The following is a 25,443-nucleotide window of genomic DNA, read 5'->3' as shown; positions in this document are numbered from 1 at the left end:
GTAAAGCAGATGCCAGACTGAGATTCATTGGAAGAATCCTAAGGAAATGCAATCCGACAACAAAGGAAGTAGGTTACAGTACGCTTGTTCGCCCAATGCTTGAATACTGCTCAGCAGTGTGGGATCCGCACCAGGTAGGGTTGATAGAAGAGATAGAGAAGATCCAACGGAGAGCAGCGCGCTTCGTTACAGGATCATTTAGTAATTGCGAAAGCGTTACGGAGATGATAGATAAACTCCAGTGGAAGACTCTGCAGGAGAGACGCTCAGTAGCTCGGTACGGGCTTTTGTTGAAGTTTCGAGAACATACCTTCACCGAAGAGTCAAGCAGTATATTGCTCCCTCCTACGTATATCTCGCGAAGAGACCATGAGGATAAAATCAGAGAGATAAGAGCCCACACAGAAGCATACCGACAATCCTTCTTTCCACGTACAATACGAGACTGGAATAGAAGGGAGAACCGATAGAGGTACTCAGGGTACCCTCCGCCACACACCGTCAGGTGGCTTGCGGAGTACGGATGTAGATGTAGATGTAGATGTAGATGTAGATGTAGTGAAGCTGTATTATCAGAATGGGGAATGTGCTAGTTCAGCGTTACGATCCTATCACCATAGGAAGGGGATTCAAATGGGTAAAGGTCCGTTGAACAATGCAGCTGTGGCGAGAATGATTTCGAAGTTCAAAGCCACAGGTTGTTTAGGTGTACCCTCCAATGTTATCTGTACAAAACCCATCGGCATCATGAACTGTTACCTGGCGATTTAGTGAAGTGGAGGGCATCTGCGGTGTGGGAGTTTCAAAAGATTGGTTGAGTAGCATGTTGTGGACTGACGAAGCTCGTTTCACACTCCGATGGTCTGTCAACGCCCACAACTGCAGGATTTAGGCTACCGAAAATCCTAGAACTCTGGTGGAAACTCCATTGCGCAACGAGAACGTCACGGTATGGGTTGGATTTACTACATCTACCGTTATTGGGCCTTTTTTCTTCGAGGAAATGTGTGATTCTGGTTTTGTAACTGCTACCGTGATGGGTGAGAAGTATGGCGATATGTTACAGAATCGCATCATCCCTAGCCTGCCTGATAAACACCTGCTGGAACGTACAATATTTATGCAGGATGGCATTCCACCCCATATTGTAAGACCCATGAAAGATCTCTTGTGCATGTTGTTTGGTGATCATCGTGTGCTCAGCTGCCACTTTCGTCATGCTTGGCCTCCCAGGTCCCCAGACCTCACTCTGTGCGATTATTGGCTTTGGGGTTACCTGAAGTCGCAAGTGTATCGTGATTGACTGACATCTCTAGGGATGCTGAAAGACAACATCCGACACCAATGCCTCACCATAACTCTGGACATGCTTTACAGTGCTGTTCACAACATGGAATAATGGCGGACATATTGAGCTTTCCCTGTAAAGAACCATCATCTTTGCTCTGTCTTACTTTGTTATGCTAATTATTGTAATTCTGATCAGATGAAGCGCCATCTGTCGGACATTTTTTGAATTTTTGTATTTTTTTGGTTCTAATAAAATCCCATGTCATTCCAAGCATGTGTGTCAATTTGTACCTCTCTATCTACATTATTCCATGATTTATACAGTTTCCAAATTTATACTGACTTTTTGATCGCCCAGTATTTTGTCTTAATTATCTCTATCATGATCGGTATTCACTTCATCACTAACACTCATATCATTTTGTTCGTTCTCTTTCCACAATACATCACCCTTACTGGCATCCAGAACATTTGCTATGTAGCATTTCTTGAATAATTTGATGATGGACTCTGATGACATTGAGAACTATAAAGGAAGAATCCACTTACAAAAAAGGGTGACTGGTGGCTTCTTAGTCCTACCAGACAGTGTGAGGATGTGGTCTTCTTCCAGAAGCCAATCTGAACACATTTTTTCAAAGGTTGTCATTGAATGGTTTGTTTATGACCACATCTAATTCTAATACCTGTAGTTTTGGAGCAATTCCTCCACAACAAGATCTGTCTTTTGTGCTGCAAGTTTAGCTTTCACTTCAGCAGTTAGATTTACCTTTAAAAGCATCCCAAACTAGCACAGCTCTCTTATCAAGCAGTGCTACAGGTCTGCAGTTCCAAACAGTACACAACCAATCAAACATCAGTTGTGCTGTCATCCACCCTTTTCTTGGCGCTGTGTCACTAAGCCCATAGGAAAGTTTTCTTTTGGCTTTGGTTTCCTGTTCAGAATGACATAAGGTGATAACTTTCCCCCTTCAGCTGTAATAGCTAACATCACAGTTATTCTATTTTTTTTTTTTTTTTTCATTCTCAGTTCCTCTTAATGAGATACTATTTTCCCCTTTCACATCTGCTGTCATAGTGCTTGGCATGTCAGAAGATACTGACATCTTTTCATCATTGCCAGTCTGATGAAAAAGGTAGGAATGGCACTTTAGCAGCAGGATGACATAATGCTGGAAGCTGACCAGCTTCTCCCTAAAATCTGCTGACATTCTCTATGCTAATGTAATATTTAGTTGGAGAGCAACACTATTTCTCCATATAAATCAAGAACACCTAGCAATACACACACAAAATTCTAGTTGTCACATGTGTAAGACTTTTGCAATTTCTGAGGCCTTTAGTTGAATAGTTTCTCATTTGATATAAATGTCCCACATTTTCTCTTATATTGCACATAGGAAAGAATCTTAGCTTCAAGTTCCAGATACGTGGCACAGTTTCTTCTGAAACAGCTCAGCTCCTTGGCTTGATGATGCTTTTCACTCCAAATGGTCATTCATATCATCATAAATCAGGCTATCTTACTGGTATCCAACTGAAACAGCATTATAAGCTATCAAAGCAGTACTGGTAGACCTATACAATGTTAGCATCAATATAACTCTGGTAAAAGTTTGCATTGTTGTGTAATGAAATGCCTTGTCACCAGATTTAGCTATGGGTGCTATTTGTAGTGTTCCATGTGATTTTTCTACAGTTTTTGTTTGCAAAAAGACAATGTAGCAGATATAAGCTGCACCCTAACCTTTCAAGGATGTAATTTGGATAAAATATGTGACTTACTTTTAGCCAGTATGGTGTTTTGATAGAGGAGGACACAGGCTATTGTACAAATACACAAGAAGTCAGCATGTTAGTGTGTTATTCACCAAGTCTCAGCTGAATCTGTCCATATAATTATGGTTTATGGTTGGTTAAAGATATGCTTTCCAAGTTTTACAATGAATTTTATGGCATTTTTAAAAAAGTACCACTGTCACCAGGGGTACCATACTTAAAAATTTAATCAGTAATATATTCTTGTTCATCACAAAAAGTTGTAGAATTATACAAAAGCAGGGGCTTATAAGTAAGAGTACCTTTCATAAAAAGATATCCAAAGTTGGCACTTTGCCATGCTTGGGACTCCTACCTATCAAAGGCTGTCAAAGTGGAGTCAAAGGAGATATTGTGCTGAACATTTGATTCAGTGTGTGCTGAAAAATAAGGCCAGCAATTTTTTTTATATGAAAACTTGAAAATTGTCAAATAAAACAAACTTTGTTAACATTCCACATCTTTTTTTCCTCATGTATGCACATATATTTCTCAACATAGTCACTCTGGTGATGAACACATTTCTCTCAAGAGGCTGATTTGTTGATACCATCACTGGAGGATGTTTGAGTTTGTAAATAGAGGCACAATCTCACCTCTGCTTGCACCACTTCATCACTATTAAAGTGAAGCCATCAAAGGTTTTCTTTAAGTTTTGTAAATAGATTAAAGTTGGATGGGACAACATCAAGACTATATGGAGGATGATCGATGACAGTGAACTCAAGGTGTTTGATTGTTGCCGATGTCACAGTGCTTGTGTGTAGTCTGGCATTGTCATAATGACGTAGAGGGTACTTTATGTGTGGACAAACTCTTTGAATCTCATACTCTATTACAGCACACTGTTTCTCACACACTGACATAGTTACGTTACTCGGCATCCGGTTACACAGTGCAACTCGGAGGCCTCTAGCGACAGACAGCTGCAAATAGTAGACATAAAGAATAAAGATTTAGAATGTTAATGACATTTGTGTTATTTAAAAAGCTTTAAGAGTTTTCACATAAAAAAATATGGAGACATTACTTTTCAGCACACCCTCATATATACTTATCCAAGACATGAGAGAACTTTCCCACAAAGTTCCTTTCAATTTGGTCAATTAGGAACCCATGGTCCACTTGACCTGGAATGACTCAAACATTATAATTATCTAAAGCTAGTAACTGCATTTTGAAGAGAAAATTTATGTTGAATTCATCTCTTTTAGAACTATAATACTAGAAGAAGAAATTACTGCCGTTCCATCTGAAAGAGGAAAAGTGTAATTCATACAGTTTCAAACAGACACATACACTGTTTAGTGAGGACCACCTCATAGTTTGTCTGAGTGAAAATGGAATTACAATGTCTTAAATAGTTCTGGAAATATTAAGGGTGAACAGCTTAGTCTAATCAGTGTTATGGGCTTCAATGTCACAATAAATAGTGAGCTCTTAGAAATAATAATAAAAGAACTGGAATGATCCAGACTACACACTGTAGTTGTTTCTTGTGACATAGGAGTCAAAAATTTGAAATGTGGAACAGTCTGGTCTGTTCACAAATAAAATGTATTTCTCAAACCCTATAGATCCTGAAAGAATAGTACTACTATTCTGTTCTGTAGCCATTCTTGAAATTGCTTAATAATACTTACGACATAATGAAGTAAACATGATTCATCAAAAGGGCTATCTTTCAATTTTGTTTGAAATTTCACATACATAACTGAATATTAACCAGGATCCATGGTTCACGGTACAAACGCACACGTGTGGTGGCGCTCAGCCCAGGGGTATGCTGGTTCGAATTCTGATGGTGGAGGCAGCATGTGGAGCACGAACTGTATGTGTAGAGATGCACCGGACGGGGTGGCCGAGTGGTTCTAGGCGTTACAGTCTGGAACCGCATGACCGCTATGGTCGCAGGTTCGAATCATGCCTCAGGCATGGATGTGTGTGATGTCCTTAGGTTAGTTAGGTTTAAGTAGTTCTAAGTTCTAGGGGACTGATGACCTCAGATGTTAAGTCCCATAGTGCTCAGAGCCATTTGAACTTTTTTTTTTTTTTAATTTTATTGTAGAGACACAGTTGTCTGCTGAAAGCATGAATAAATAAAATGACATTAAAAACAGTTTACTAAAAATATAATATTGTTTTCAATCTCATTATATGCTTGGGCTACATGATCCATATAGTGTATATGCTGCCTTAAATTATACTTATTTCCTTTAGTGGTCATTCTGGCCATTGTATATATTTTCAGTTTTCAAGTTCTAGGCCAATTACTTTTCAATCTGCATACTTAGTATTGTTTACTGACATTATCATCTCCGTTATGCCCAGCGGTGTCTTCTTGTCACCATTAGAATACGTGACATCTGGATTACCACAGATCCGTGCTGGATGTGTGACTCTTTTGTTCATCGATTCCTGGTGGCTCATTGAATGTATACACCTCTATGGCAACTGATTGTGTCTGTTTTTCAACACATAAGTGCTTCACTGAAATGCCATCTCTATAGTGACTAACAGTGTCTGCCTGTTGTCATTTTGCCATTACATCTTTGGTTCATCATGTGCTTCCCAGGGACATACTATGTCAATGCCCATTATGCTATCTCTGTGACAACCAGTGGCATCAATTTTAATCATCTTTACTGTGACAGTGTTCCTACAGTTTGTTTTGTACTTTAACATACTGGACACAGAGGGCAGCTTCTGATCCCATAGCTGGTTATTATTGGATTCTGTACCTACTTTTTATCATCAGTTTACGGATTAACAGTTGCTCATAGTAGTTAATGCTGATGTAATTAAATGTGTTATTTCTATGTTTTGATACTCAGATTTACACTTCTAATATTTTTGATACATTTTTATCTTACACTTCTTCTCACTGGCTTCTAATGATTTCATGCGGCATGCATTGGGCAGGGTTCCTCCTGTGTAACTATTGTGTGTTCACACTATTCTGCTGTCAACATTTGTGTCTTTGCACATATATTTTGCACTCTGCCCACTATGTCTGCTCACTACCCTAGGATATAAATCTTTTCATTAATTTTCTTTGATTTTAATGGTCTTAATTTTTAATTTACATTATTTCTGTGTACCTCTAGGTTGTAATGTTACTGGTACCGTATTTCAGAGAATGGTGTGAAGGTGATCATAATTGATTGAAGCCATTTACCATTTTAATAAATATTTTTTGTGATCAAGACTGTTTTCAAAATAATAATACTGTTTTCTAAAATTATTAGCTTGTAATTATGTTTCTTATAAAAAGTGACCAAAATTGTTATTTTGTTTCTCCATATGCAGAAGCCGGTAAAGACGTTCCATCAGCATCAGTTTCAACAATGGGCAGGTTCCGAGGTTACACGGGCTCTCAAGAAGAAGGACGTCCATTGACATCAAAGAAACATAAGTCTGTACTGCAGGCCAAACTGACAAGACTTGCTGTACAGATAGGATATGCAGGTGAGACTTTATCGTAAATCTGCTCTCTTAATGACAAGCAAATGAACTTAGATATGCAGAAAATTGACTGAGCCTATAAATTTACCTACTGTGGCTGCAAAGTTTCTTTCAATCAGAAAATTAGAATTCAGAGTACAGTGAAGCCACATTTTGGAACTGTCAGATAGTGATACTAAGTAGTGCACATCACGGGAGGAAATTACCTGTACACTAGGTCCTTCGACAGAAGATCGTGTGATCTTCCATCCTGGATCTACGATGTAAGAGGGATATTCCTCATAAACTAGGAGGGGGGGGGGGGGGGGGGGAGTGCACACGTCTGCACATCTGTGAATACATATGGGCTTAGATTTGAAGGCAGCAGGGAAAGGTAACTAAACTGTGAAATTTACAACAGAATAGTATTTACAAGTTTAGATCAATTTAGAATAAGGTAATTCGCATAAACATATATTTACAAACTTCTAGTTAGAGACAATCATTAGATTTACTCCTGGTATACTATTTTTTACAAAAAAACTTATTAAATAATGTAATGCCACATTGTTCAGTCATATCTCACTATCAGTCATTGCACACACATTGTTTCGTAACACTTCATTCGCCCCCCCCCCCCCCCCCTCTTCCCGCCCCCAAACACACACACACACACACACACACACACACACACACACACACTGGCAATCTCTGGGCCATTTTCTGTACTGTAACTAAACACTGGCGATCTCTGGGCCATTTTCCCATTTTCTGTACTGTAACTTTCCATTTGCTATCCTAAAAAACTGAGTCAGAATCCCTCCATAATGAGTGAGATGTTGAGCTCAGAAAGAGGAAGAGGTGTTAGTACTGTGTTATCCATAGCTTGGTGGTAAGTATTTCTAGAAACGAAAAAAAGAAGCAAAAAAAAAAATCGGAGGTGTTATGTGGAATGCTGGATGTTTTATAATCATTATTATTATTATTATTATTATTATTATTTGTATAATTTTTTTTCAAATCCCTACCTTGTTTTATTTAAGTAATCCTTCAATGTATAAAATGTATTGCATAACAGGTACTTTTTAGCTGCCTTTTTAAATAAGTGTATTTTTTTCAGTGTATTTAATCTCTTTTTGTAATTTATTGTGCAGTTTTATTCCATGGTAAAAAATGCTGTTTTGAGTTTTATGTTTATTTTTTCTTGTTAAATGTAAGTTGAGTCTATCTCTTGTTGCATTGTCATGGACAGAGTTGTTTGTGCAGTAATTACCAATGTTATTTTTTATGTGTACAACTGACTGGTAAATGTATTCAAATGGAGCAGTTAAAATCCCCAGTGTTTTGAACAGATCTTTACAATGAGCTTGACTATTAGTTTTGATTATTATTCTTATAGCTCTTTCCTGGGGTGTGAAAATTGTGTTCATATTTTGTGCATTGGTTCCCCAAAAAAGAATGCCATAGATAAGAATTGAGTGTACATATGAATAATATGTAACTAAAAGACACTGCATGTTACACACTGATGATAGGATTCTAAGAGCATAACATTCTGTTTGCAAGTGCCTTTGAGTGTTCACACCACTTCAGCTGAGAATCAATATTCATTCCTTGAAATTTTGAATGTGTTACACAGTCTATAGAGGTGCCATCTACATTTAATTTAACATTATCATTTTTCCTCTTCAAACTGAAATTCATGGCATTAGTTTCTTTATGTTCAGTGTCACTTTATTGCTTATTGACCAGTCATAAATTTCCTTGAGAGTTACATTTGCTTTCTCAGCAAGGAGCTCTCTTGTTTTCTCAGTGACTATAAATAGTGCTGTCATCAGCGAAGAGAATTTTTCACCATGACTATCAGTACTCGGAAAGTCATTGATGTATATCAGGAACAGTATTGGTCCTAATATGCTACCTTGCAGAACCCCTATAATAATGTATTTTGAATCTGATAAGTGTTTTATTAAATGTTTAGATCTATTTGAAGTCTGCCTATCCGTTAGGTATGACTGAAACCAGTCATTAGCTACCCTTCTTATTTCTAATGCTTCTAATTTATTTAATAGACTCCTGTGGTCGACTGTATCAAACATCTTAGAAAGATCCAAAAATATGCCTGTGGCACACTCATCTTTATCAAGAGCATCAGGTACAACTTTTGTGTATTCTACTATGGCTGTCTCAGTATTTTTGCCACTTCAGAAACCAAACTGTGATTTGCTTAAAAGATTGTATTTATTCAGGTAATTCATTAATCTGTCTTTCACAATTGCTTCTATTATTTTTGAGAATCCTGACAACAGGGAAATGGGCTGGAAATTTCAGTCTTCTGCATTATCTTTCTTAAGCAAAGGTACAACTCTTGCCTGTTTTAACTGCTCTGGAAATATCCCTGATGATGTGAAGGATTCATTTATTGTATTTGTTAAGGGGCCTTGTATAATCCCTATGCATTGTTTCAGTACAAACATTGGTACTTCATCTAAGCCTACTGACTTTTTATTTTTTAGTTTTGGAACAGTTTTTTATTGACTTCATTCTCTGTGGTTGGAAGTAACATCATTGTATTTAGTGCAACGTTATTTACAGGTGTTATATTTGTTTTGGGGAATTTTTGCTGTAACTTCTCTGCAGTACTTGAAAAATGCTTGTTTACATAGTTTTCTAAGTGTTGTGCATCATTTATTACCTTATCCCTCTCCCTTAGCAGTATGTTATTCTGCATTTGTTTGCCTCTCCCCATTTCCTTTTTTAGAACATCCAAGACTGTTTTGCTTTTATTCTCTGCATTATATACTATTTTGTCATTAAATGACTTTTTGCAGCAATCAGCATCTTCCTATAGATCTTTTTGTATCTATGATAGAAATTTAAGAATGCTGGATCACTGCAAATCTTAATTTAAGAATTATGGATCATTGCAAAACTTTTTCATGGAACTGAGGTGTTTAAGTGTTTGGGAGGACTTCTTAATAACTGCTGTTATCCACCTGTTTTTGTGGGATGTTGATACAGACATGCATACTTTTGGAAATGCCTTTTCAAAATTCAGTTTCAACAACGTGGAGAATTTAGATAATTTCATATTCACATTGGTTTCCTTATACACATCATCCCAGATTTTGATTTTCTAGCTCTTTTGAAAAATCTTTTATTTTGATTTCTGATAGATGTCATTTGTAGGCTTGTAGTTTAGGGAATTATTCAATGCCTGATTTTACTTTTGTTATTTGACAGAGATGGTCTGATAGTCCAAGATCTTTTACAGCTACATCACATTTTTCCCTGTCCATATTTGTACTTTCAGTACCACGTTTGACCATCCTCTGTACAGCAGCATGTTTGGTTTCCCCATGGTCTGTGTAGTCTTTATCAGCTACTCTCCAGTGGTCATCCAGTGTGTGAGGACAGTCCCTTCTGTGGTACACTGTGAGTTCAACTAATCCCAAGCATGCTCAGTTGGTTTTATGTCAGCTAATTGTAGCACACCAAATACTTTAATGTTCTTTCATGGTGGATTAAAACTGTGGCAAGCTGACAAGGAGAGGTCCCAATAGTGGGATTGACTTTTTGATGCAGTCTGGACAGTGATGTAGGGTAAGGTGCAAGGAATCATGTGCTGCAGCCACTCACCCTTGCGTGATACTTAAAAAATAGCGTAAATTTACAGAGTGGTCACATAGCGCAGTGGTGAAGGTACTGACCTCACATGCAAAAGGATGTGGGTTCTGATATTGTCAGGATCATTGAAACTTTTCTTCTATTTTTAAATTTTTATTGAAATGACTTTGACCACTATTTTCGTTAGTTAATTTACATGTAATATACTTACTTGTATTCCTTTGTCACATCATTTTACTCAGTGTATTAACTTCTTCAGTTCCTCTTATTGTTTCTTCCTATCATTCTTTACCACTTGGAATCTTTGTGCATGTGAATTTAATTATTTTTATTTATCTATCATAATGTCGGAACTGTTGAAAATGCTGATCTGTCAGTTAAAAAAAAATGATGAAATAATATATTTGTTTTGATGGTGCAACGGTGTCGAGAATGTGTGTTTTGTTGGATGATAACTGTCATACAGACATTTAGTGACAAAATAATGTGGATGATGATTTAAAAGAAATCAGGGATCATAAGTAAAATGAAATTCAAGTGAAAGGAGAAATAGGAATAATGAATGGAATAACATGGACAAAAATATGGTGTGATAAAATGTATTTAAATACATAACATTAATCAGAATCGCATGACAAGGATTCCAAGTACAAAAGACTTATAGCAAGAAAAATTAGAGCAAATGATGTACTTCATATGATGATTAATATGATGTGATGAAGGAATAGAAAAAAATTACAATCAAACCAATTAATTAAATAAAATAATTATACAAATAATTCCAATAAGAATTTAAAAATAAAACATTTCTTATGTACCTGGTCAGATTCAAACCCACATTCTCTTGAATATGAAGTCATTACATTAACCATTAAGCTATGCAACAAGCCTGTAAACTAATGCTGTATTTAAAGCTATAAAGTATAGAGTATTATGTGAAATTCTGAATTTTATTCTTTTTATTTTTTTCAATTACTCAGAAACGATGGCCCATGTAGGTGAATGACTACAAGGTATAGCTCCTTGGACCATAAGCTATATCACTATATAGATTGTTTCAAAAGTGTGTCCCACCACTGGGGACCTCTCCTTGCGAGACTCGAACCTGGAACCTTACCTTTCGCCAGCAATCCCCTTAACATCCTAGGTATCTAGGCATAGCTCACTATCTGCCCTCACATCTTTATATCTGCCAGTAACTATCTCCTACCTCCCACTCTTCACAGAAGTTCTCATGTGTGCCCAACAGGACTAGCACTCCTGCAACAAAGTATATTGTGCAGAAGTGACGTTTGGGTGAATATTTCCAGAATGAATTTTTCATTCTGCAGTGAAGTGTGTGCTATAACAAAACATCTTGGCACATCTGTAAGTTGTGACTGAGGTATTTCTTGGTAGTGCTAGTCTGACAATGTCTCTAGGAGAATCATGAAATTTGGAAAGTAGGAAAGAGGCACTGGTAGAAGTAGAGCTATGAGGGTGGGTCATAGTCTTGCTGGGATATTTGCATTGGTAAGAGGATTGCTGGTGAAAAGTAAGATTCTGGGTTTGTGTTATGGTCTGGCACACACTTTTAATATGTCAGAGGCTTCAAATCAGTGGACACTCTGCAGCAGAGTAAAAGTTTTATTCTGGAGACTTTAATGTACACACACTATCTGATGAAAAGTAATATGGAATTGATCGTGTGAGATGGACATGCCAATAGAAAATAAGTTGGGGAATACTGTGTTGTCAGTAAAGAGGTAGTAACAGCAGAATGGACCAGTCAGGAAAGCTCAATGACTTGGAATGCAGACTACTCATCAGATGTCACCTGAGTAACAAACCCATCAGGGACATTACAGCTGTTCTAAAGCTACCCAAACCGATTGCTCGTGGAATTATTGTGAAATTGAAATGCGAAGGAACAACCGCAGCTTATTCGAGAACGCGCATATCTCACCTTCTGACAGACAGTGACTGTCAAGCATTGTAGAGGGTGGTTTTTAAAAACTACACAAAATCAGTGGAAGGAATGACTTGTGAGTTCCAGATTGCTACCAGCAGTCCAGCTAGCCCACTGACTGTGGGGAGAATGGGGAGCAGTGGTCAAGCAGATCCACAGGAGCCACACATTTCTGTAGTCAGTGCATAGCAGTGCTTTAGGCGGTGTAAGATGTGATGCCACTGGATGGTGGATGACTGGAAACAAATTATTTGGAGTGAGGAATGATGCTATGCCCTCTGGCAATCCAGTGGAACGGTTTGGGTTCGGCAAGTGCCCAGAGATCATTCCCTGTCGCCAACTGTAGTGCCGACAATGAGGTACAGAGGAAGTTGTGTTACAGTATTGCAATGTTTTCTGTGGCTAAGGCATGATTCCCTTATTGTTCTTAAGAAAATCATAAATGCTGAGGGGTGTAAACACATTTTACAGCATTATGTACTGTGTTCAGTAGAGGGACAATTTGAAAGTGGTGATTGTATCGGCTTGACAGTGCACCCTGTTGTAGAGCAGCATCTGTGAGGAAATGGTTTGTGGTCTGACCTGTCCAGAGCCCCAGCTCGAACCCAATGGAACACCTTTGGGATAAGGTAGAATGTTCACTCCACTCCAGACTCCAGTACCCAACATTACTACCTTCTCCAGTTTCCGTTCTTGAGAAACGGTGGGCTCCTGTTTGTCCACAACATTTACACACCTCATTGAAAGTGTCCCCAGCTGAGTTGAAGCCATCATAAAGGTGAAGGGAGGACACATCCCATATTAATACACACTTATAGGTGTCCAGAGGTGTCCAGATACTTTTAATGAGACAGAGTAGTTCTGTTACAAAAAACATGACTGTTAGTGTATCAGACTAACCACAGGAGGTTACCACAATAGCTTCTCAAAGCAGATGCATTACGCTCTGTAGAATGGAGAGAGAAAAAGTCCTTAATGACACATAAAATAAATATTAAAATGTATGGGAAAGTGAATTGATAATCATTGTTTTTAAGATTTATCTATTGCCAGGCCAGGATACCACACAATGGAGATGCTGTACAAATGATTTTAAAGTACAGTAATAAACCCACAACAACAAAAATACTGAAGAATGAAAATAAAGCCACTCTTGTCCATCTACAATAAGAAAACAGCATAAAATTTGTAATAATAGTAATACAGATATGCACATTATTAATTTGTACATGCACAAATTTTCTGGCACTGGCTCATAAAAGATTTTTAAATTTTTTTCATATTTAAATAAATAGTTAGTTTGAGAATTACATATCTTCATAAATTTAAAAATTAGTGTCTGCATAGATCCAGTCAAATCAATGTTGTAATAATTCTTATCATCATATTAATGCACAAGTGATGTGGCTATATAAAAATTGTGGTTATTAGTACTCGAAGAACCAATCTTTCTACTATATGTGTTACCTCATAAAGCCATGACACCATGTGTGAAGACCAACATTTATTTTACATTTTTACATAGGCTCTCAGTTTCCCATTAGCATTTTGTCCCTCACATGTGGTTGAGGGAGCGGACTGGATCCCACATGCATTAGGGAAAATGGTTCTAAATTGAGGTAATGACTTCCTTTATGCAAACACTGCACACCATGGCCAAACTTTACTACATGGTCTTCTAATGTATTCACCACTCCTACACATCTTACTGGCCACAAACTAATGTTGCTCTTATTACAAAATTTGTTTATGAAACATGGTTTTGATAATGGGTAATGTACTAGCAAACTTTCCTACTCATATAGTTGTAAGTCATACAATTTTTTTAAATTTTTATTTTAAGGAATTATGTCACTAAGTGTACTGTGTGAATGCAAACATTTCTCACAAACCCATATATGTTGCTCTGTGTGCCTACTCAAAGTGAACAGAATTTATAAAAGGAGTTTTTGCCACACTGGTGCTATAAGAATGAAAGAACTTTAATTTTAAGTCTGTGATACTTACCTCATAGAGAAAAGTGTTCACAAGATCAGTGTGATGTCTTTGTGCATTATCTTGTAGAAAGATGAACTCATAGCCAAAATGTTGACTTTATAGCTGGAAAACATGGAAAATCATGCTGCAGTACAGCCCTCAAATTACACTCAGCAGTAGTGAGAGGTATCACTCCTCTACAGTACACCTTCAGTGCAGTCAGATGCAGGGATGTCAACATTAAGATTGCAATGGGAATTTCACTGTTATGCACAGAGGAGAGAATGGATAGATGGAAAGAGTACATTTGAAGTCCTCTATGACTGGAAGGACTTGTCTTCTGGCATGACTGAGGCAGAAATGGTAGTTGATTTGTAAGACTTAGGGGATCCAGTATTAGAGTAAGAGTGTAATAGAGCTTTTGAAGACTTGTGATCAAAAAAGGCAGAACTAAAAGATAATATTCCTTCAGAGTTTCTGAAGTCAATATAAGGAGTGTCAGCCAGGTGACTGTTCCAATTGGTATGACGTGCAAGCCTGGAGACATATCATCAGATTTTTGAAAAATATCATCCATGCTATCCTAAAGGTAACAAGGCAAAGTAAAGAGCTTGAACTCAATAGGGAATATGATTTGCTGATGACATTGCTATTCTCAGTGAAAATCAAGAAAGAATTACAGTGTAAGTTCAGTGAAATCACCAGTCCACTGAGCATTGAATATCTCATAAGAATAAATCAAAGAAAGACAAAAATATGACTGACCTACCTCCTTGCTAAACATATGAGATTGCATTCTGGAGATGTGCATTGCTACCTGGCTACCTGCACACTCATCTACAGTTATTGTCAGGCATTTTACAAATCTTGCACTCATCACTGAAGAGAAACTGGCACCATTGATCCAGGTTCCACTCCAGGTATTCCCATGCCCACTTCCTTCATGCACCATGGTGATTGAGTTAGGCTTATTTGTACTGTTGTTCAAAAGGTATGTCTAAAGGCAAGTTGATTGTGTGGAGACTGTCTTGTACTGTCTGGATTGAAACACCCTCCCAGTGCCTCCAACAAGGCAGCACACAGTAGAGATTGGAACAAGTATGAGTTGAGGGCTGCATACATTAAAAGTCAAGTGCAACTTTTATGTCAGTGCTATACTGGCTGCCTCCTCCCCACTGCCCATGAGTGTGACGAGTCTGAGAACAGTGGTGCTACAGCTGCTTCCAACTTGATGACATGTTCTCTTTTCCTGAAGTGTGTGGGAGTGTAAGGCTAGTCATGACATAGTTCAGAAGTTGAGTGTGTGATGTAGCTGTTGTAAAGTAGCACTCAAAAAGCAAAAATGACCATTTTTTGGGATCAGATGGACTTGTTTTTTGTGAGACCGTGGACTAACAAGTCGTGTTTTAGTGAGACTTTGCATGATGAAAATTAAGTGATGTAATGCAAACAATTACAAGTGTGCTCCATAAGAGGAGGAATGGTGTTTGGGAAAAGTACATTGCTATAGTTCATACTTCAGATGAAAAAGTTTGCACAGTGGTTGTATTCCTGTTAATTCCACTTCCACAATGAGGAAAATATTGTGCTCTGTCAAACAAGAATGGGCAGACAGCAACACCACTGTTATATCCCTGTGACTAAAAAGGTTGTTATTTGTGTGTTATTTCAGTCATAGCAACTTGTGGTTATGACTTACTCACACACACACAGGCACTGCTGATGTAGTGTAACATGCTTATGAACACTGTACTTGCAGTTCCTGATCTCCTTAAGAGGTTGGGCATGGTGTGCATCCACATTGAAAGAAAGAATCTTTGGTTGTCATCGCCATATTGTGAACTTGTGACCTCACTCTCTCTATAAGGGTAGATTCCTTGCATGGACTATAGACTTTAGCGATGAGTTTTCGGTTAGAAGGCCAGTGGTGGAGACTGGTGAGTCAGGTTGGAGTTTATGGAGACAATGAGTTTGGAGGTGTCTTCATAGGACCTGCTGGTGTGTTTAAAGTGAGTATTATAGAGCTAATTTCTGGTCTCTGGCATACAATTCTGTTGCATTCTCCTATGGGTATCTATGAGCTGTTATCTTAGATATCATTCATTTGCTGATGTTGTTGACCTCAGGTGACCACTACTGGGCAGTCTTGTATGTTTTGTGTCTCACAATACAATTGAAAGTGTGAGTGATGTCTCTGGTCTACACTGATTTGGCCAGAAATTTTGTACGGTAACAATGCTTGTTGCATAAAGTGTTGGTGCAGTTATGGCCTGAGATCAAAAGAATTGTAAGAGGCTTGCATGACTGAATAGCATGTACATATCACATTGTACCCTTTGCAACTGGGTACCCAGCATACCTCACTAGGAATGTAACTTTATCAGGAGTAGTCATGAAGTTTTAAATGTCACTTCTAAAAAAATCGAGTTTGTGACCCTGAACTTCCATGATGGTGGTAGTCCTTCTCAGAAAATTCATCCTACTGTGCATGCAGTTTTCTCATTGATTAATGACTTGGCAGACACTGTAGTTGTATAAATTGGCATTTTGGCTGTCCAGGAGACATTCTTGCTTGAAAATCCCCTTGCTAATATGGAAATGTCTTACATGCAACGGTTTCCTCATGGACATAGGAGGAGGAAGTCAGAACCCCCCCCCCCCCCCCGCCCCCCTTCCCTCCTGAATACCTCCCTGCGATTTTTCATGTCGAAAGTGGCTCATAACATCACTAGAGATTTTGGTAGTCTGCTCCTGTGACAGTTTGCACCCTTACGAGCATAAAGTGTTACTACTGCACTGCAGCAGTCACACTTTGCATCACCTTGTCCAATGATAGTCATTTCTTTAGCTCTTTCAAGTGGCAGTGAACCCACAGGTTTCCACTGCCTTTGACTCAGGGTCAGAATTATACACCCAGTACTCATCTGTGGGGGTTAAGTGGGTACAGAAGCTCCAACATTTCTACTGCTGTCTCAGTTTTGTGGCTTTTTGAATGGGTGTGAGCTGTTACAAATACCAAGGGGCAGTGACCTTTTTTTTCTTCAAAATGTCGTGCAAGATGTTGAAAACATCCGTGACCAACTTTCACTTTCTCCACCATCGCCTCAATTCTGATATGTTGTTGTTTGAGCACCAGGGCCCCCACCTCTCCTGTGTTTCCTGTATTTTTGGAGAGAAGTGGTAGTTCACTTCATTCTTCGCATTCCTCATTCACACCTGTTTGATCATTCTGAAAACATATGTACCATATAACCACTATGTAATATGGTGTGGCACATCTTACTGTACATTTCCACCAATGCATTGCAGCATTGTTCAGCTTCAAATGCAGACAATGAATTATAGCACAACACTCCTATTTGTCAATGTGCTGTGCCATTTTACTTTGACAGCTGTAGTGGCATGCTACAGTAATACAGCATATATGTCTGTGACTTACATTTGCCTCCATTACGCAAGTGTGCACTGGTTTTCAGTTGCTGGAAGAGTATTGAGAAAGATGTTTTCCCCCTTTTCTTAATTATTAAAATAGAAAACCCTGATTATTTAATCATGATGATGGTGCAAGACATTTTTGAACAGTTTGTTCTGAGAAAAAAAAATCAACATCTTGGAATAGGGCTATCAGTAAGTGATATTAAATATAGTGCTGGTGAGTTAATTTTTTTATGTTTCCATCTACCTGAACATACAAATGTTCTGTTTAGAAAAATTATATTCTTTCTTATTCACTGCGAAGAGTAGAAAAATGAACCAGAGCATGTCAGAACCTGGTAGTGAAGTGTTTCATAAAATTACCTGCAAATGTGCGAATGTGCTAAGACTATCAACACAATGTAGTTTCAGTCCTCTTACATCACATTTACATGTGAGTGTTTAACATTATATGTTGTTGTTAAGGTCACTGTTCATGGTAAAAGTTTTCATAAATAATAAACAAGCTTTGATGTTCATTGTCATTTATAGAGTGGAGGATGTATTAGTGGATGGTTGTTAAAAAACTTATCACACTAAAATAGATATGATGGAAAGCAATTCAGAAGAATATTCAGCAGCAGACATATTTCAGAAGAAGAAGATTCTTTTGTGAATGATTTGCAACCCATACAAGCTGATTTTCAGTCTTCATGCCATGTAATAAATACTTCAGAGCCAACAACTTTGAGAAGACATTTACTGCTGTCTGCAGCCTTGCGTGTAGAAGCAACAAAGCCAACTGGCAAAAAACAAATGAAATACAAACATGCAAATATAAATCCAAAGAAGAATCCCTTTGATAGATATTCTTTGGACCAGAGAGCCCAGGTAAAAGTGAGTAATGTCTGGCTGTGTTTCTTCAGACTTTTTGTTAATATGAGAATCAATGAGAACAAATAATTACTATGTATATCAGTTAGACCATGAAGCAAAGACAAAATCCAGAACAAACAAGTGTCATGACACAAATCTCTCTCGAATGTATATTTACATTGCACCTTCATTTCTAATGGCTAGAGTGAAAAGGTTAAAGCTGAGACATCCTTGGTGATTGTTGATCAACTGGTCATTTGTCGGAAGCACCATTTTTTACCAAAGTACACTTCAGGGGATCAATGTCTTCTGTTGATGGGACTGCTCCACTCATGACAACATCTTGTGTCTATACAGGGGTTATATGTTCAGAACTGGACAAATTGTACAACATTTTTGAAAAGCTTTCAAGGAAACTCTCTGCCCTATCAAAAACCCTGCATACACAAATCATTGATGTTTCAGTGCTATCAGGGAAGTATATCCCAGCAAGGAGAAGTAGATTCATTATTGAAATTATTATTAGTTGTGATGTAAGATAAATTATATACTAGATTTTGTCATTTTTGTTGTTGCAGACACAGACATTGATAAGCTAGGGCAAGAGTACCTAAAAGTACAACTGTCCCATTAATCCAGCCATATTTGGATAAATGACGTATTTTGTTTGTCAGTAATAAGTATATGAGTCCCCACCCCCCACCCCCCATCCCCTGTTCTGTTTGCTCTGTGACAGAGCAACAAGCACATATGGTACAATGAGGCGAATTCACAAAGAAATGGCTTTAATGGAGGAGAAATAACATTCCACTTGTCAAAATCGGGAAAAATTATCACTCTGAAACTGCAGGACAAGAAAGGTATTTGGGTGTTATCATCATTTCACAAATCTGAAATGCATTTAGAGAGATTGGAAGACTGGTGCCCTGTAATTGAAACTGAGTATGGTAATTGATTACAACAAATCATTGTGATAAGTCACTCAAAGCATCATGCTCATCTAAACAGTGTAAGGTACACCTAAGTCTTCTAAAGTGGGTCAAGAAATTATTTATCCATATTTTGGATATGATGACATTCAAAAGATTATTATTATTTTGCAAATATGTGACAAAAATTGACTATCAAAAACTTGTACTTGAATGTAATCAAAGAAATATTCAAAATCATTCACACAGAGTGAAAGAAAAGTGGTGGTGGCAAACATAAAGAATGCCCTACAAAACTCCCTATGTCAGCTCACTTATGAGATCAGTGGGAAAAGAAGAAGACATACATAATGTGCAAAAACTTATGTATGAAAACGAGGAAAGTTGTTTGTGTAGTCTGACACAGAACAGTCAAAGGGTTAATGAACTACAGCTTGCTGGTTGGTGGATGCTATTTACTGTCCAAAACAGCACTCACCAATTACATACAGTATGTGACTCTGTAGATATATAACATATTAATGTGTAAAAATTATAAAATTACGGTAAATGGAATTGTTGTCTATTAGTTATCACCTGCAGGAAGAATACTAAATACTTGGAAAAGAAGCATATAGAATTACAAAACCCTATCCTAGCTTTTGGAACTTTTAGTTTATTTTTCAGAGAGGAAAGAGCAGCATAGGCAATGTGCTGCTTGACACTGTCATGCTGATTAAATATCTGGGCATAACATAATGAAATGATATGAAATGGTCAGAAGCAGTTCAGAGGTGTGCTGCCAGATTTGTTACCATTAGGTTTGATCAACATACAAGCTTTACATAAATACTCCTTGAACTCAAATGAGAAACCTTGGATGGAAGATGACATTTTCACTGTAGGGGTGTGGATGTTCACTACAGGAGGTAAGCAGCTTGAGGATACTGGAAACATTTATTTATTTCCTGGTGGTTTATAACAGTAGACTCATACCTATGTGAGGTAGGGTTGGGGACTTCAAATCCACAGATCACACTGTACAATGGGCAGAGGAGAGATAGCCTGCAGTTGCTACACCTAGCTCAGCACAACAAAGAGGTGACCCAGTGATGTTTCCATTCCTAGGCAGCCATTTGTCCTGCTTCAGCTTTGGAATGAGGTGGCTCAGCTGTAGGAGAGGCTGACTGGCTGATGGCTATGGCCCGTGGCAACAAAGGCATCAGAATATGAAGCCTGGTCCTGCAACTGTCTGCAGCTCGTGGTCTAGTGGCTAGTGTTGCTGCCTGTGGATCACGGGGTCCCGGGTTCGATTCCCCGCCGTGTTGGGAATTTTCTCTGCCCAGGGGCTGGTTGTGTGTGTTGTCCTCACCATTTCATCATTATCATCATCATTCATGACAGTGGCTCGATTGGACTTTGTAATAATTTGACTATGTAACAACTGGGACTTTGTACGGATGCTGATGACCACACAGTTGAATGCCCCACAAACCAAACATCATCATCATCATCATCATCTGGTTCTGTATCTGCCTAGTGGCATCTGGCATGGGGGATATCTCATTGATTGGAAGGATTTCAGTTAAGGATTTCAGTTAGGCCCTGAGCCTATCAGTGCTAGGGCTGGACCCCAGGCAGTGCAATCAATATGACAGCTGGGCGACGGTGGCCACACGGCAGGAGCCGATACTACTGCAAACACCAACTCATTGACTTGCCGATTCATTGGATGAATGGCCAGTATTTATATTTGCCAGAGGAAGATTCTCAAGTGGCTGCCACAGATATTGTGTACAATGTATGCCAAAGTGTTCCAGCTTATGATAACTTGGTCAGTCATCAACTGCATAGGGATGCCGTGGCTCCTTGGACGGTGTGGAGTAACAGTGAGCCAGTGGTTTGTGATTAATAGTACACTTTCAGGAGCAAGCTCTCACCTTTGGCTCATGCTGGTACATTGTGAAACACTATTGAGAAAGTTTAAGAACTGGCACCTGTGACTGACTGCAGAATGAGTCCCCTGCCGCCAGCTTACAACTTGTGCGAGGACAGTGCACAACATAATCGAAATTTTGACTCAAACAGAAACACATGGATAGTGGTTTTTCCCTCTGTCTCATTTGTGAGTGGAAGGGGAAAGAAAATGAATGGCAGTGGTACAAGATAACCTCCACCATGCACTATGTATTGGCTTGCAGAGTACATATGGAGATGTAGATGCAGAGGGAAGCTTGCAGAAGGTTAGTAAAGAAGGGTTGCTCAGTCAGACTCTGGGATGCAATACCCACTTGTAGAGAGGAGAAGTGGAGACAAAGATGAAGGTGGAAGCATCACAGAGAGTAGATGGTGAAAGATTACATCACAGTGCCAGTCAATTTGTCAACAGAAGATAGACACATGAGGAGAAAAGTAAAGGCAGAATACTGCAGTGGAATGAACAGTGCAACAGGTAACTAGGTAGGAAGAAGATAAGAAGATGGGAAACACCAATGACAGAGAGAGGTACAGAATGATGAAGATAGGTAAGTAAAAGTGAAATACATTAAATAATCAAGTAAATAAAAAATGTACTGGTGGAGGAAAAGAGCAGTTGTTAATGGAAGACGAGTCCAGGAGGATGGCAGGATGTGAGTATGTGTCAAAGAGCAAGTTCATGTCTGCTGAGTTGAGGCAAAATAGAGTGAGCTCGGAGGATCCAGATAGCCCAAGTGGTGTAGCAGCAGTAGCAGGCAGTCAGGTCTATGTACAGTAGACTGCTCTGGTGCTGACCTTGGGCACTGGGGAGTGTCCATCAACTCCCTTGCGGGCAGGCACAGCTAGTATAGGGTGCCCACTATGTAGCCCCATGGCACACATTCTCTGCATGCATGAACCACAAGTGTGAGGTCATGGCAGTAAGGTCAGGTACACTACCTTACTGTTAACATGTCAGCTGTTTGCTGCCACCCCTGCCCACCATTGCCTGTTGGTGCACTTGAGCTGGAACGAGCTAGTGTTGAACCTGCTCTGAAACTGGCTACTGGTTGTCCCATTTGTGCTTTCAACCAGTTTGGTGGTGGTCGTGTCAATGTAAAGAACTGTACAGTGAATGCACATTAGTCAGTAAACTTTTAAATTTGTCTAAATGACGTAGAATTTTATTGACAGTACTTGCCTTCTGATGATAAATACTGACCAGTCATTGTGTCTATATCCTAAGATAATTGAGTTAATAACACAGTATAATTTGCCTATAGCCCTTGTACCTATTAGTAATTGATGTACTTCTTAAAATGTTAACCAAGCATGTCCTTTATTGGCATGCAGTTTAAGAAGTATTAACTGTGCAGCTTTTTAAACATTGAAATCCTTAAATTAAAAGGACTTTAAAATTATCACATAATAGATAAAATTTGTACAGAAACCAGATGGCAGTTATAAGAGTCGAGGGGCATGAAAGGGAAGCAGTTGTTGGGAAGAGAGTAAGACAGGGTTGTAGCCTCTCCCCGATGTTATTCGATCTGTATATTGAGCAAGCAGTAAAGGAAACAAAAGAAAAATTCGGAGTAGGTATTAAAATCCAGGGAGAAGAAATAAAAACTTTGAGGTTCACCGATGACATTGTAATTCTGACAGAGACAGCAAAGGACTTGGAAGAGCAGTTGAATGGAATGGACAGTGTCTTGAAAGGAGGGTATAAAATGAACATCAACAAAAGCAAAACGAGGATAATGGAATGCAGTCAAATTAAGTTGGGTGATGCTGAGGGAATTAGATTAGGAAATGAGACACTTAAAGTAGTAAAGGAGTTTTGCTATTTGGGGAGCAAAATAACTGATGATGGTCCAAGTAGAGAGGATATAAAATGTAGACTGGCAATGGCAAGGAAAGCATTTCTGAAGAAGAGAAATTTGTTAACATCCAGTATTGATTTAAGTGTCAGGAAGTTGTTTCTGAAAATATTAGTATGGAGTGTAGCCATGTATGGAAGTGAAACATGGACAATAAATAGTTTGGACATGAAGAGAATAGAAGCTTTCAAAATGTGGTGCTACAGAAGAATGCTGAAGATTAGATGGGTAGATCACATACCTAATAAGGAGGTATTGAATAGGATTGGGGAGAAGTTTGTGTCACAACTTGACGAGAAGAAGGAATCGGTTGGTAGGACATGTTCTGAGGCATCAAGGGATTACCAATTTAGTATTGGAGGGCAGCGTGGAGGGTAAAATTCATAGAGGGAGACCAAGAGATGAATACACTAAGCAGATTCAGAAGGATGTAGGTTGCAGTAGGTACTGGGAGATGAAGAGGCTTGCACAGGATAGAGTAGCATGGAGAGCTGCATCAAACCAGTCTCAGGACTGAAGACCACAACAACAACAACAGATAAAATCAACCCATTTCTAGAATCAGGAAATTTAATACTGTAAAGGCTAAGTGTGTAAAACAGTTCATCTTAGTTTAACATAAAAAATGAACCCCGGTTGAGCTGAACTGTGAAATTTTCATTCTGTAAACATTAATCTCAGATTATTTTGCTGTTAACTAGCTTTTATTTTGACTAATAAAATTTCATGAATCGAGTTGCATTTGATTGCAGTTGTCAGTTCACAATGTAGACACACTACAAAAGAACGGACCTGTTTGATGCAGGTACAAGTGACAGTGAAGTAAATAATACAGAAATTGTTACTTATGTTACACAGACGCTTTACAGCAGAGTAAGAAAGGTTAATTTCAGCTATTTGTAGTGAACAGCAAAGTATACAGAGTTCAACAGCAGCAAATAATGACTGAATGTATCTTACAAAAATGGCTCTATGCTTCAATAACAGCAGTTAAACAATTTGCCATTAAATTTTTAGCTACTGAATATTTGATTTAACTGCTACAAATGCTTGTGCACCAACAGACAGAAATAATAAGTGCGTATATGTAAGTCAAGTAAGTTATCATTATTTGCTAATACAAGTGTTAAGTTGTGTGTTGGTGGCACTGTGGTTACATGCTGGGTACATCAAATCTACCAACCACCAGCAGTCCCTCCACTTTGACAGCTGCCACCTCTTCCATACTAAGAAGTCCCTTCCACACAGTCTAGCTACACATGACCATCCAATCCAGTGACGAGCAGTCAATTTCCAAATATACCAAGGGTTTTGCTGAGGCCTGCACAGCCCAAACTTTGCCTCCCAGTCTTGTATCTACTATGCCTTGTCTCCCCAGTCACCTACTACCTTCCACATTCTTACTGTCCTGTCACAATGGAACACTCAGAACTGGAGCAACTGAATCACTTTCTCCACCAGGTTTTCAGCCACCCCTTGTTGTACTGTGGAATGAGAAATGTCCTACCTACTGTCCTTTCCACACCTCCCACAGTCCACCAAACCTACACAATATCCTCATCCATCCTTACTTCACCCATACTTCCAACCCCTAACCTCATGGCTCATTTCCCTGCAGTAGACCTAGATGCAAGATCTATCCCATACATCCTCCCACTACCAAATATTCCAGCTCAGTCACAAGCTCTACCTATCCCATCACAGGCAGAGATACCTGTGAAACCAGTCATGTGGTCTACAAACTTAAGTTGCAATCACTGTGCTGCTTTCCATGTGTGCACGACAACCAACAAGCTAAATTACAATGAAATGAACACCCTTAGCTGCTTACAGGCATTGACATACATCAAAGAACAGATACCATCTTAGTATATAACCAACAAGCTGTCTGTCCACAATAATGGTCACTGACAAACTGTGATCAAGAGACAGCTGGACCACCCAGTTTCTGAAAATGCTGCCCAACACAATGTGCTCCACTTCAGTGACTGCTTCACAGTCCGCACCTCTGGACTCTTCCCACCTATATCAGCTTTTTTTAACTGCAGTGTATCCTATGTATTAGAAAAGATTAATATGATTTTAGTAAACTGCAGGAGCATCCAAGGAAAGATCCCAGAATTAGTATTGCTTACTGAAGGTTATACTGCACAGATAGTATTAGGAACAGAAAGCTGGTTGAAGCCAGACGTCAGTGACAATGAAAGCCTAAGATCAGGCTGGATATTTATCATAGGGATAGGTAAGTTGCCAATGGTGGCAGCATGTTTATTGTAGTAAAAATTCAATAAAATCTAGCGAGGTTATC

General features: G+C 38.7%; 1 protein-coding gene across 1 annotated transcript in view; it reads left to right on the top strand.

Annotated features, from left to right (window-relative positions):
- Window positions 1-25,443, top strand: part of LOC126295032 (plasma membrane calcium-transporting ATPase 2-like) — a 606,942-nt gene that overhangs the window by 211,282 nt on the left and 370,217 nt on the right. The window contains exon 8 of the mRNA XM_049987282.1: window positions 6,357-6,576. Coding sequence (XP_049843239.1) covers window positions 6,357-6,576 — 220 coding nt within the window. The remainder of the gene's footprint in view (window positions 1-6,356; window positions 6,577-25,443) is intronic.

This window comes from Schistocerca gregaria, chromosome 11 (genome assembly GCF_023897955.1).
Source record: "Schistocerca gregaria isolate iqSchGreg1 chromosome 11, iqSchGreg1.2, whole genome shotgun sequence".
Classification (NCBI taxonomy): Eukaryota; Metazoa; Arthropoda; class Insecta; order Orthoptera; family Acrididae; genus Schistocerca; species Schistocerca gregaria.
The sequence above is the reverse complement of the archived record's forward strand: the minus strand, read 5'-3'. Positions and strand labels throughout refer to the sequence as shown.